The following is a 12,457-nucleotide window of genomic DNA, read 5'->3' as shown; positions in this document are numbered from 1 at the left end:
GGAGGTGGCACCAGGATCGGGAGGTGGCACTGGGATCAGGAGGTGGCACTGGGATCGGGAGGTGGCACCAGGATCGGGAGGTGGCACAGGGATCAGGAGGTGGCACTGGGATCAGGAGGTGGCACCGTGACTGGGAGGTGGCACTGGGATCAGGAGTTGGCACCAGGATCAGGAGGTGGCACAGGGATCAGGAGGTGGCACTGGGATCAGGAGGTGGCACCGTGACTGGGAGGTGGCACTGGGATCAGGAGGTGGCACCGGGATCAGGAGGTGGCACCAGGATCAGGAGGTGGCACAGGGATCAGGAGGTGGCACCGGGATCAGGAGGTGGCACCGGATCCACCCCACGGACACGCAGCTCCTGCCCCGAGCGCGGCTCATCCCGGGATCTGCTGGGACCGTGGACCCCGAGCCCTGCCAGGACACAGCTGCTCTGCTGAGGTTCCCTGAGCTTCAGTGACCGACGCTGAGATTTGGTGAGATTCACCAAAATTCGGTAAAACTTGGTGAGATTTGGTGCTTTTTAGTGAGATTCACCAAGATTGGGTGAGACTCAGTGAGATTCGCTGAGTTTTGGTGACATTTGCTAAAACCTGAGATCCGAGGAGAGCGGTGCTGAGGGATGGGGATGGATCCAGAGGGGATCTGGGCAGCCCCAGGAGCTCTGTGGCCTGAACCCCCTGTCCCAGGCGCTGCTGGATCCATCCGGCCCGGCAGGACCGGCCAGGTCAGCCCCGGCACCGCAGGGACCGGGGAAACGCGCCCGGCCTGTTCTGCCAACCTCCCCCACCCTCTGCAAACCCCAAACCGGGCAGGGGACACGCCAGGACAGCGGGCACAGATTCCCTGGAGAGATGTTGTCTCCATCCCATCGTCCCTGGGGATTTGGGGGCTGGGAGAGGACTCATGGACAGCTCAGCAGCACCAAAATTGGGGTCACCCATATTTGGGGCTGTTCTCATATTCCGAGGCTCAATTCCGCAGCCAAAATCTCTTGTTAAATATTTCTGTTTCTCATGAAATATTTTACATTCCATTTCTGGATGCAGGTTTTTAAGGGAAGGCACAGTGATCCTCTCTGGGCACAGGGACAGCCCCTGGTCAGTCCCAGAGGGGGGAATATTGTCCCCTGGACCATGTGTGGGACCGGGGCTTCCATCCCACGCTGGCTCAGTGTGGACAGGGGACAGGGATTGTGGGGACTCCATGAGCACCTTGCTGCATGCCAGGATCATGGAATGGTTTGGAATGGGCCTTGAACAGCTGCCAGTCCCACCCGTGTCATGGGCAGGGACATCTCCCACCAGAGCAGGCTGCTCCAAGCTCTGTCCTTGGACACTTCCAGGGATGGGGCAGCCACAGCCGCTTTGGGATGAGACCAGATGGAGCATCCAGGCAACACCTTCCTGCCCTCGGCTGGAAAAGGGTGCGAGGGGCAGAGCTCGGGGCCCGGCTGAGGCTCTGGAGCCCCAGCAGGAGCAGGACCAGACCAACAGTTCCATCTCCTGGCCGCGGGGAGGGCTGCGGGGACCGGGCTGGGAAAGCCGGGAGTGCCACGGGCAGGGACGCGGCTCCAGCGCCCTTTGCAGGGGGAGCTGTTCCACGAGGGGTTTGGGTTCTGCTGATTCCCAGCTGGAAACAGGGAGGCCAGGCTGGATTTTGGGCTGCTGGAGGTGTTTGGTGCAGGGCAGTCCTTGCACCGGTGCCAGCAGCAGGATGAGCTGGGGGATCACCCTGCCCAGCCCCAGGCACTGGGATGTCTCGGGAGATGGGAAACCACCCAGACCGTGGCTGGTGGGGGAACTTCACTGCTCTTCTCCTGGGTGCTGCACCTTGGGGTGAGGGTTCTTGAGCTCCTGTGACCTCCTGACCCCTCAGAACCTGGCTGGGACCTTTGGGAAGTGAGGACACTGAGTGTCCTCTTCACCTGGGGGGCTCTGCTGGTCGCTGAGTGTGTCCCAGCTCAGGTGGTCCTGATGTTCCCTCAGCATGCTCACCTTCTCCCTCCATCGAGCCACCCTCACCTCTGGCTTGCCCACCTGGACAAGGATGTGTCCCTTGTCACCACCCTGTCCTCATTCCCCCGTGGCTCCTCTCCTTTCCCCCGATGTTTGGGACATCAGGGTGTTTACCCAACCACTCCAATTAACCCAGGGCTGGTCACTTCCTGTGATAAAAGTCCTTAAAAAAGCCAATCTAGAAATGACACATTCAAATAATCATCATTATGTGCCCAGGCCTATATTTTTTACATTAAGGCTGATTTCAGACACTTAAGTTTGTTTTCTTAATTAATTTCAATTCCCTGGAAAACACAAGCAGGAATGGATTGAATTGATGTTAGAGCTACCCAGGCAATATTCCCTCATCCAAACAAACATTCCCAGGTTCAGATTGCCCAGCTCGAGGTTATCTGATCCCCTGGCACTGAAGGAAAAGTTCCAGAAACTTGAGGGTATTTGGACTGCTGACCCCACCTGATGTTCCTCAGAGCTGGACCTGGGGGCACCTTAAATACCTGAGATACCTGGGAAAAGGTGAGAACCACTTCTCAACATTCCCCAGGGGACACCACTCATCCTTTCTGGCCCCATGGAGGATTCCTGAGGATTTCAGGACATTCCCTGGGGTTGTGTGGCTGAAGAGAAGGTCATCCCAAGAGTCTGTCTTGATGGAAGGAAAAGATCTTAATTCCTTTGCCTCTGACATCCCGAGATTAGAATTCTATTTTCAGCACTGCTGAATTTCTCGGGGGCTGTAATGAGTTCCAGGTATAATTCACTCTCCATTCCATCCTGAACTGCAGAATTTAGTGTGTTAAGCCATGGCCAGCAGCAGAAGGAGATGGAACACGTATTTTCTGTCAGTAAATAAGCTTCTTCTGTAGGTAAATCAGATTTTTACAGTATAAATATAGGTTAAGAGAGAAAAGGTTCATGCCTGGAGTCCTAGGAGTTGGATTTTCAGGGCCATGAGGAGTTTGGAAAACAGAGGAAGATAAACATCATTCCTAACCAGAAATATTTTGGTAATGTCACATGGTAAATAGCTCATCAAGGGGATTGATTACACACAACTTGGTGTTTGCTTATCATCTGCAGCTTGAGCACATTCAACGCCATTCCCAAGGGATGGCTTTGGAATCTGTGTAATGAGGAAAACATGGAATAGATGGAGGGTAGAAACCAGGATGTGATGTGTGGGAAAGGGTTTCCTCAGCCTCCCTGTGTTACTCTGGGATGGGAAACGCTGTGGGCAGAATATGGAATATTTTTGTTTGTTTATTTGTTTCTAAGGAGTTTCAGGAGCAGGGAATCCACGGCTCCTGCTGAAAATGGGAGCAATAGGAGGCAGGTGAGTTCTGTCAGGATGTCTCTCACAGGTGCTGGACCCCGCAAGGAATCTCGGAGTCATTTGGGTTGGAAAAGCCCTCTGAGATCGAGTCCAGCCATTCCCCAGCGCTGCCGAGGCCACCACTGACCCATGTCCCCAAGTGCCACATGCACACAGCTTTTAAACCCAACCACTGCCCTGGGCAGCTGGGCCAGGGCTGCACAACCCTTTGGAGGAAGAAATTTTCCTTAATATCCAATCTAAACCTCCCCTGGCCCAGCCTGAGGCCGTTCCCTCTCCTCCTGTCCCTGTTCCTGGGAGCAGAGCCCGACCCCCCCGGCTGTCCCCTCCTGCCAGGGACTTGTGCAGAGCCAGAAGGGCCCCCTGAGCCTCCTTTGCTCCAGGAAACATTGGGAATTTCCAAAAGCTCTCCCCCATCTCCAGCAGCAGGTCCATCCACAAGTTTCCAAATAAAGTTCCTTCTTAAATTTCATCCTCCATTTCCAACAAGAGATAAGAGCACCAAGCCCCAGGCAGGGCATGTGACAATCTGCCACCCCCCAGAGCTCTCCTGCTTCCCGTGCTCACATGGACCCATCAGCCACGGGCATTATTAACAGGAACAGGCCTTTGCCACAGAAATTCAAGTCAGGCCTGGGTGCTGATAAAGCTGGGCTGACTTGACGTGTCTGTCCCAGCACGAGGGGACAGGGAGGTGACACATCCCTCTGCAGAGCCACGTGTCCCCAGCCAAGGGGTTCGGGGTCGCTCCTCCATCTCTGGAGGCTGCAGGATGCCAATTCCTGCCGTGGATCCTCCTGCTGTGATGGCCACCAGCTTCCAGAGGGTCCAGCAAATTCTCCAGAGCAGATTTGTCATCACTGCTCCAGCAGCAGCTCCCAGGGCTGGTGTCCCTTTCAGCCGTGTCCCGTGAGTGGCTCCCAGACGTGTCCCCCATAGCGTGGGTGGGTGGATTCGGTTCTGTTTAATAAAAATAACAATTTCCTCCTCGCCCCTGCTCCAGGAAGAGGAGGAGGAGGAGGAAGGGTTGGTTGCAGCCGTGCATTATTTGGCACAGCTGGACCCCGGGGCTGGGCTGTTCCAGGCAGGGCAGCTCCTCTGGCATCAGCAGGGGCTGGAGCAGAGCAGCCCCCAGCCCTGATTCAGCAGGAGGAGAGTTTCCATGGAATCACACACTGGTTAATGCAGGAAGGAGCCTCTGGAGGGCACCTGGTCCACATCTCTGCTCCAGCAGGGGCCCCATGACTGTGCCTGCACAGATTTTTAATATTTGCAAGGCTGAAGAGCACACAGAGGCCCTGGGCAACCTGTGCCAGTGCTCCAACAGCAGCAAAGAAATGTTTTCCTGAGGTTTCCTGAGGTGTTTCAGGCGGTGCCCATGGACTTTGGGCACTGCTGAGAAGAGCCTGGCTCCATTCTGCCTTCAGGTATTGATGTGAGGTGATACCTCTGAGCCTTCTCTTCCCTGAACAATCCTCCCAGACGTTCCTTGTGTGTGAGGGACTCCAGTTTTTGCCTCATCCTTCATCAAACTGTCCCCTGTGTGACACTACCCCATGTCACTGTTGCAGTGGGGCCCCAGATCACAGCACAGTCCTGCTGGGGTGGCCTCGCTGGATTTGGGAATGATCCCTCCCTCCTCCTGCGGCCCAGGGTCCCATTCACCTCTTGCCAAGGGCACTCTGATGGTTCATGGTCACCCCAGTGCCCAGCAGGGACCCCCAACCCAATCTCTGTCCCAGCACACCCTGCTGCCTGGGCTTGTTCTTCCCCAGGGCTCCCAGACACTGAGATCTCCCAAATTCTGCCTCCTCTGGCCAAGGCTGGAGGTCCCACAGCAGTGTCCAGCCCTACTGGCACCAGAGCTGGCCCAGAAATGAGACCAGAGGCCTCAAGGCTGACCCTGGCTCGTGTGAGCTCAGGACATGATGCCAACCCCCCGATAAGGGAGGAATACTCTGAGGAATGTCCAGGTGGGCAAGAGCCTGAGCCCAGCTCCCAAAGGGTGGGCAGAGCTGGAGCAGCTCTTTCCTGCCCCAGTGAGTTTGGGGCAAAAAGGACCAACAAAAGGAGTGCAGAGATTGTCAGTGCTTTATTGGTGGTGCCTGGATTCCTTGCAGGGACACCTTGGGACCCCAGAGCTCACCCACAGAGGGGTCTGGGTCTGTGCCAGGCTGGCCAGGGCACTGTGGGAGCTGCTGGAGGGGGCACCATCCCCATCATCTCCAGGTGATCCAGGATGGGGGGGACAGGGCCAGGCTGTCACTGCCCTGAGGCTGCAATGCTCCCACCATCCTCCTCCTCCTCTTCCTCCCGCTCCATCAGCAGCTCCGAGGGGTTGGGACCTCGTTGGGGCAGAGCCCCAGAGGGCTGCTCCTTCTCCAGACCTGCAGGAGATGGGCAGAGTGAGGAGCTGGATGGATCCAACCTCTCCCCTGTGCTGGAGGTGCAGAAGGGACCCGTGGGGATCAGCTCTTGCTCACACAGAGTGGGATGAGCCCAAGGCTGCATCAGAGACAGCCCCACAGGGATGAGGACGGAGAGAACCTGGGCCCTGGAGCAGAAATGCCACTGTGGGGCCATGCCTGGGTGTTTAGTGGCACCCAGGGTGGAGCAGAAAGAGGAGGAGCTGGTGGAGCACAAGGTGGAGATGGCAAAGCAAAGAGAACGGGCTGGGAGGGGCATTGGGAACGGCACCTCAGGGGCCATCACCTTCCTCATCCTGAGCCTCTGATGCCTTCCCCTCCGGGCTCTGGGACAGCAGGGTCAGCCTCTTGAGAGCCAGCAGGGCTTTCCCTGTTTTCTGCAGGGCAGAGAATGGGCACTGAGCCCTTCAGCCATCCCCATCCCCACCCCCATCACGCCACCAGGTACCTGCCACTTCCGACGCGCCAGGAACTGCCTGATCCTCTCCTTGGGGAGCGCCCTGGGGCTGCTGGGCTGGGGCTGCTGCAGCCAGGGGTGCACAAGAGCCCCCGCACTCGGGAGCCGCCGGCTGCAGCACATGGGGGGAGGGGGGATGTGGCTCACAGGGGGCTGCTCCACCCTCAGACCTCACCTGGAGTGTCCCCTCCAGCAAACAGGCAGAGCTCTCCCCTGCCCACCCCCTCTGCACTCCAAAACCCAGCCCAGCTCCAGCTGAGCTGCCCACAGCCACCCCCAGGCCCTACCGGGGGTCCTTCTGCAGCAGCTGGCTGATGAAGTCCTTGGCTTGCTGGGAGATCTCTGAGAAGATCTCCTCCTCAAAGTCCCACTGGGCAGCTGTGACATTGCTCAGTGTCTCCATGTCAGTGTCCCCCTGGAAGGGCGACTCCCCGCTCAGCCTGAAGGGGTGACCCAGGGCATCAGTGACAGCTCAGCCCCCGCTCCAGCCCAGCCTGCCCTGCCCAGGAGGGCACTCACAGGATGTAGCAGATGACACCAACGCTCCACATGTCTGTGGAGAAGCTCACGGGCTCAAAGGCCACCACTTCTGGAGCCATGAATTCAGGGGTGCCGTGCAACACCTTCACAGGGGTGTCTGGAGCTGCAGAGAGGATGCAGGAGGCCAGTTGGGATCTCCCTGGGACAGGGATTGCCCTGGGACAGGTGTCTGGGACATAGGACACACCCCAGGAGGATGAAGCCCCATGCCCAGGTGGAGCTGTCACCCTCCAAGGCCAATTGCAGGCTTTGGTGCTCTCCTAGAGCAGTTCTGTGCTCTGCCAAACTCCCACAGGCACGGGGGCCTTGGGGGTCCCCACCTCAGCAGCAGGACTGGGGGGACACAGCTTTCCCCAGAGCATCGTGTGCCTATCAGGAGAGGCCCTGGTTTGGTGTCCCAGGCAGGAGGACACCAAGCTCCTCATTGCTGTGCCAGGCCAGATCCTGTCCCTGTGACAGTGACAGTCCCTGTGACAGTGACAGTCCCTGCCCTGGACCTCCAGGAGCCCCTCCCTGCTCACCCAGCTTCCGTGCCAGCCCAAAGTCGATGATCTTGATCCAGTGGCTGCCGGGGCTGACGCAGACGATGTTCTCGGGTTTGAGGTCGAGGTGGACGATGGCCTGGCCGTGCATGAACTGCAGCCCTTCCAGGATCTGCCGCACGTACTGGGCACTGCTGGGCTCTGTGTGCTCGAAGTCGTCGTCCACGATGCGCTCGAAGAGCTCCCCACCCTCCACACTGGGGACAATGAGGTGCTGAGGACCCTTTGGGGTCTCATCAGCCCCAAGGGAGGGAAGCCCCACCAGAGAGCCCAGATTCGGAGCTCTGGGAAGCATCTCCTCACCTTTATCTCCAGGAGCTGCAGGTTCCCCATCCACCCCACAGGAGCAGCCCATGGCACAGGGACCCCTCCCCACCTGCCACGCTGGGGACAATGAGGTGCTGGGGATCCTTTGGGATCTCACAGCCCCAGGAGGGGAAGCCCCACCAGAGAACCCAGACTCCGCACTCTGGGATGCCCTGACCACTCCAGAGTCACCAGGTTCCCCATCCATCCCACACCCCACAGCACAGGGACCTCTCCCCACCTTCAGTGCTCCCCCTGCACAGCCCAGCACTGCCCCACCACTCACTACTCCATCACCATCACCAGCTCTGAGGGGCCCTGGAAGGCGTCGAGGCACTGCACGAGGCGTGGGTGATGCAGGAGGTTCATCAGCTCCACCTCAGCCCGAGCCGCCTCCTTCTCCTTTGCCGTGCGTGTCCGGAAATATTTCCCAGCCCGGATTTTGCCGGTGGCCTTTTCCTGCAGCCGGTACACGGTCCCGAATTTCCCCCTGGGACAGAGGGAGGATGAGGGATGGGGGAGGCACCACCCCCCACCTGCATCCCACCAGGGCTGTGCAAGAACAGCCACGGGCCATCCCCAGCTGGTGGAGACACGGGACCCTCACTCACTGCCCCAGCTTCTCCAGCTGTGTGTACACATCTGAAACCTTGTCCTGGCTGTTGATGACCACATCACGGTGTTCAAAGGCCTCCTCAGCTCCTGGGGGATGGATTAAGGTGGGCCATGCAGGGATCCCTCATGCCTTGGAGATTGTCTTCCCCTCCAGTGCTAATTTCTGTGTCCCCCGTGCTCCGTCTGGGACCAGCCACCCTCCCCACACAGTGTGGATGGGGACAGGAGCTCCTGCCCAGCACCCTGCAAGTCAGGTTTGGGGTGAAAAGGTGCTTTTAGGATTAAAAATCCAAGAGAAATGGGGCCAGGATGGAACAGAGATTGGTGCTGACAGGGGGATGGATGGGGGTCTCACCATTGCTGGGGTCCCCTGTGCCCCCCTGGGGACACACCCAGGGTTCTGCTGTACCTCCTGCCTGGGACATGGTGGTGCCACCGGCTCCTCACAGGGTGCTGGCACAGTCAGGACAGGCACTGGATGTGTCCCCCAGGCTGGGGATGAGGGTGCTGGGGCAGGTGATGCCCGTGTCTCTGCTCCAGCTGCTCCCTGGGGCTCTGCACCTTCTCCCTGGCACAGGAGACCACCAACATCCTCCAGTGGCACCCACACTCCCCTGCCCCCCCAAGGGGTCCCTCTTGATGGACCCAAAGGGACCAAGCCAGATTTTAAAGCAAGGCCCCTTTTTGGATGGAGAAAACCCCTGGAGCACCTTGGGCTCCAGGCCGATGTTTTCCCCATGCGCTGTCTTACATCAGCCAGGAAATCCCCAGGAAAACCACACTTGTAGGGCAAAGGAGCTGCTTCCTTACACGTCCCCTCCACACTCTGTCCCCAGAAAGACAGAGGAGGACAGGGCAGACAGACAGTGACACCCAAGGGTGTCTGGCAACAGCACCCAAACCCCAAGCCGAGAGTCACAGCACTGACCTGTCACTGTCCCGCCTGTCCCGGGTCACCTGCAGGTCCCTGAGCTTCCCCAGTCACTGCAGAGCCACCACGGAGCTGGGGAGAGAGCTGGAATGGGTGATGCTGGAGGCTGAGGATAACTGGGACCACTCACACGGGGATGTCTTAGGGTACAGCTGGGAGCATTCCTCCCACTCCAGTGCTGGGAACAGCCCTGACTCTCCCCTCCCTTTCCTTCCCAGCAGAGCGTTTCCGGACCTGGGGGATAAACAACCCCCACCACCCACGGGCTGTCCCCAGATCGTGCCCCAGCGCTCCGTTTGGCACCGTGCAGGGACACGTTTGTAACACGGGGAGCTCAGGCAGGAGAACGCCAGGCTTGGGAGGCTGCAGAGCCCTGACACACCTCATCACACAGCAGAGACCTCTACCCTACCCTGCTCTGCCCTCCCAACGCAGAATCTGGGGCCTCTCACGGGTTAAATCCGCAGGCAACACAGCCCCGGCCAACCCCCGCCTCTGTCCCACCCATGGGTGGGTTCCTGCAGAGGGGTTGAGCACCCACACCTGCCCTCCCGGTCCCTGCTCCACCTGCAGCCGATATCCCCGTGGAGCCACCGCTCTCCCCAGCACCAGCCCTGGGCTTCGGCTTCCTGGGAGAGCTCGGCCCTGGCTCCAGGGAAGAGCGGCTGAAGGTGAATGGAGAGTTGCAAAACTCCTCCGGGCCTCCAAAGCAGGTGGTTTGGAGGAAAAATGTGTTTCCCAACTTTTATCCCCCAAAAGCAGGAGCGTGCAGCCGCTCTGGCGCCCGGTGCTGCCGTTTGCCCAGATTTAAAATGGGAAGAGCCCCGTGATTTCCTCCCGGAGCTGAGTCCAGAGCCGAGGATTAGGCAGTGGCACGGCACAGGGAGCCGAGGTCGCTGAGGAGCCCGGTGGCAGTGCGGCCGGGGCACAGGGGGTGTCACCTGGGGTTACCTGCTGTCCGGAGCCAGGTCCCGGGGAGATTTGGGGCCGTGCCAGCGCCGCCAGACGAGTCCCGGTGCCGCTCCCAGGCTCGGCACAAAGTCCACGGTCTCCGGCTGGGAGTAGGGGACAAATGTCCCCAGGGCAGTGGCGGGGTCACCACGACCTCGCTGTGCCTTTATCAGCGCGACCTCGGCAGCGGCGGGGCAGAGTCGGGGGGTCCCCGGCTCGGGGGGTGAGGGATGTGCGGATGCTCCGGGCCCGGGGGTGCCGCGGGAAGGGGTCCCCGGCTCGGGGGGTGAGGGATGTGCGGATGCTCCGGGCTCGGCGGTGCCGGCAGCGCTCGGCTCGACCCCGCTGGGATATCGACTGCCGGGGACAGGATAGGACACGGGGGTGGCCTGGCTGGGGACAGGCAGATGGAGCACGGCTGGATGCATCCCGCCCGCCCGGACACAGGCGATGGATGCGCTGCACCTGCGGCCGCGGCTCCGGAGCCTCTCGGCCCCGCTCCCGGCAGGATGAGGCCGGGCGGGCGGTGCTGGGCAGCTCGGTACACACGGACAGAGGAGACAGCCCCGGAATGCGAGGGATCCCGGCAGCCACTTGATGTCAGTGTTGGCCTGACGCTGGTCCCGATGACAGCGGAAAAAGGAGCGGAAAAGGCCAGGAAGGGACAAAGATTTGGGGTCTGGGGGATCTGTGTAGGGCTGGCAGCACCCTCGTTCCTGCGGGATGTGCCGGCATCGAGGCTTGGCTGGAGGGTGAATCCCTCGGGAGCCGCATTCCCTCTGGATGGAGCATTACATCCGTGGGACACCAACAGCAGGGAAAGCTGGTCCAGGGATCGACGAGCAGATCAATCCATCCTTTGGGATTGTCTCATTACCGCCAGCGCTTCATTTACCGGCCACCGACCCGGCCCTGTCCCACACTTTTGCTTTCAGATTTGGGAAGGTGGCCCTTTGGAAATGTCCAGCAGTGCCTTACCCACCACAGACATCCTCTTTTTTGTACCTTAGAAAATTGATTAATTAATCTAATTATTTAATCATTAGTGGTCGCACCCAGGCAGCCGTGTGATCCTGCTTTGGGAATCAAGTGGTCCCCATCTCACCGGGGGATCCTCTGGCACAGCCAGGATGGAATTCCCAGATGACTCCCCCAGTCTCAAACCCGCTGGTGCTGCCCATGGGGTCCCCCCCAGACCCCCCTGGTTCCCCCCGACCACCCGTGTACCCCCCCCCCCCCCTTCTGGGCTGAGTCAGGACCCTCTGTGCAGATTCCGGTTTTTTGTAGGTCCTACAATAAACGGTGTCACCGCAGGGCTCAGCTGTGGACCGTGGTGCTAAGTGACAGCGTGGGGGGACAGGATCACGTCAATATGTCCTGGGTGTCCATCTGTCCTTGATCCCCTTGTGCTTGAGGGAAGGGCTCGGTGACCTCAGGGGGACGTGGTCCCTGCTCTCTGTAATCCCAGGGGGCACAGCCCCTGTCCCCATCACCCAGGGGGGACACGGTCCCTGCTCCCCATTTCCCTGGGAAGACTCAGCACATGTGCCAGATGTGTGTGGGGGCATGGGTGACATGGGGACACGGGTGACATGGGGACATGGAGGGCACCGAGGACCCGAGAGGCACAGGGGCACACGGAGAACACGGGGGCACATGAAGGACATGAGGGCAGGGGACACCATGGACATGGGGACACAGGAGGGTACTCAGAGGCCTTGGAGGGACCAGGGGAACATGAAAGGGACACAGGGAAGGCACTGGGGACACTGGGGACATGTGAGCCAGGGGCCCACGGAGGTCATGGAGCAGATGAGAGGATGCAGAAGACATGCGGGGGACAGGGGACATCGGAGGAACACGGGGGACTCAGAGGACATGGGGGCACACGAGGGACTCCAGAGACAGAGGGACACCGACAATGGGGACACCAGGGACACCACAGATGGAGGCACATGGAAGCACAGGGGGCCTGGGAAGGTCTGGGGACACCAGGGGGACATGGAGGGGACACCAGGGGGACATGGGGGGGACACCAGGGGGACATGGGAGGGGACATGGGGGGGACACCAGGGGGACATGGGGGGGACACCAGGGGGACATGGGGGGGACACCAGGGGGACACCAGGGGGACATGGGGGGGACACCAGGGGGACATGGGAGGGGACACCAGGGGGACACCAGGGGGACATGGGGGGTTCACCAGGGGGACATGGAGGGGACACCAGGGGGACACCAGGGGGACATGGGGGGGACACCGGGGGACACCAGGGGGACATTGGGGTATACCGGGAGCCGCTGGTGGGCGGGGCCGGGCGCGCACGCGCTCGGGGCG

General features: G+C 60.1%; 1 protein-coding gene across 7 annotated transcripts; it reads right to left on the bottom strand.

Moving 5' to 3' along the window:
- Positions 1-5,423: 5,423 nt before the first annotated feature.
- LOC131589113 (myosin light chain kinase, smooth muscle-like) lies at positions 5,424-10,181 on the bottom strand. Of its 7 annotated transcripts, none has more exons than XM_058858268.1 (11): positions 10,123-10,181; positions 9,169-9,243; positions 8,596-8,808; positions 8,237-8,327; positions 7,912-8,115; positions 7,299-7,516; positions 6,757-6,880; positions 6,525-6,677; positions 6,229-6,349; positions 6,067-6,157; positions 5,424-5,741 (listed from the first exon to the last, which is right to left on the bottom strand). In XM_058858268.1, exons 3-11 carry the CDS (start codon positions 8,663-8,665, stop codon positions 5,617-5,619), a joined length of 1,197 nt encoding a protein of 398 aa, XP_058714251.1. In that variant the 5' UTR covers positions 8,666-8,808; positions 9,169-9,243; positions 10,123-10,181; the 3' UTR covers positions 5,424-5,616. The 7 variants fall into 7 exon arrangements, with proteins under 7 accessions (XP_058714251.1, XP_058714250.1, XP_058714249.1 ...); XM_058858267.1 differs by lacking the exon at positions 10,123-10,181 and adding an exon at positions 8,951-9,066 and having other exon boundaries at positions 9,169-9,362; XM_058858266.1 differs by lacking the exon at positions 10,123-10,181 and adding an exon at positions 8,992-9,066 and having other exon boundaries at positions 9,169-9,362.
- Between the last annotated feature and the right edge of the window lie 2,276 nt (positions 10,182-12,457).

The sequence above is a fragment of the Poecile atricapillus genome, chromosome 27 (assembly GCF_030490865.1).
Source record: "Poecile atricapillus isolate bPoeAtr1 chromosome 27, bPoeAtr1.hap1, whole genome shotgun sequence".
NCBI classification, from domain to species: domain Eukaryota; kingdom Metazoa; phylum Chordata; class Aves; order Passeriformes; family Paridae; genus Poecile; species Poecile atricapillus.
Note: the sequence above shows the minus strand (reverse complement) of the source record. Positions and strands in the feature narration are given on the sequence as shown.

Coding starts and splice junctions, on each gene's coding strand:
- LOC131589113 (XM_058858268.1), bottom strand. CDS start 8,665: ATGTCCCAGGCAGGAGGTACAGCAGAACCCTGGGTGTGTCCCCAGGGG. Junction 8,328..8,595: donor CACAGGGGACCCCAGCAATG/GTGAGACCCCCA, acceptor TCCATCCCCCAG/GAGCTGAGGAGGCCTTTGAA. Junction 6,678..6,756: donor GGTGTCATCTGCTACATCCT/GTGAGTGCCCTC, acceptor TCACCCCTTCAG/GCTGAGCGGGGAGTCGCCCT.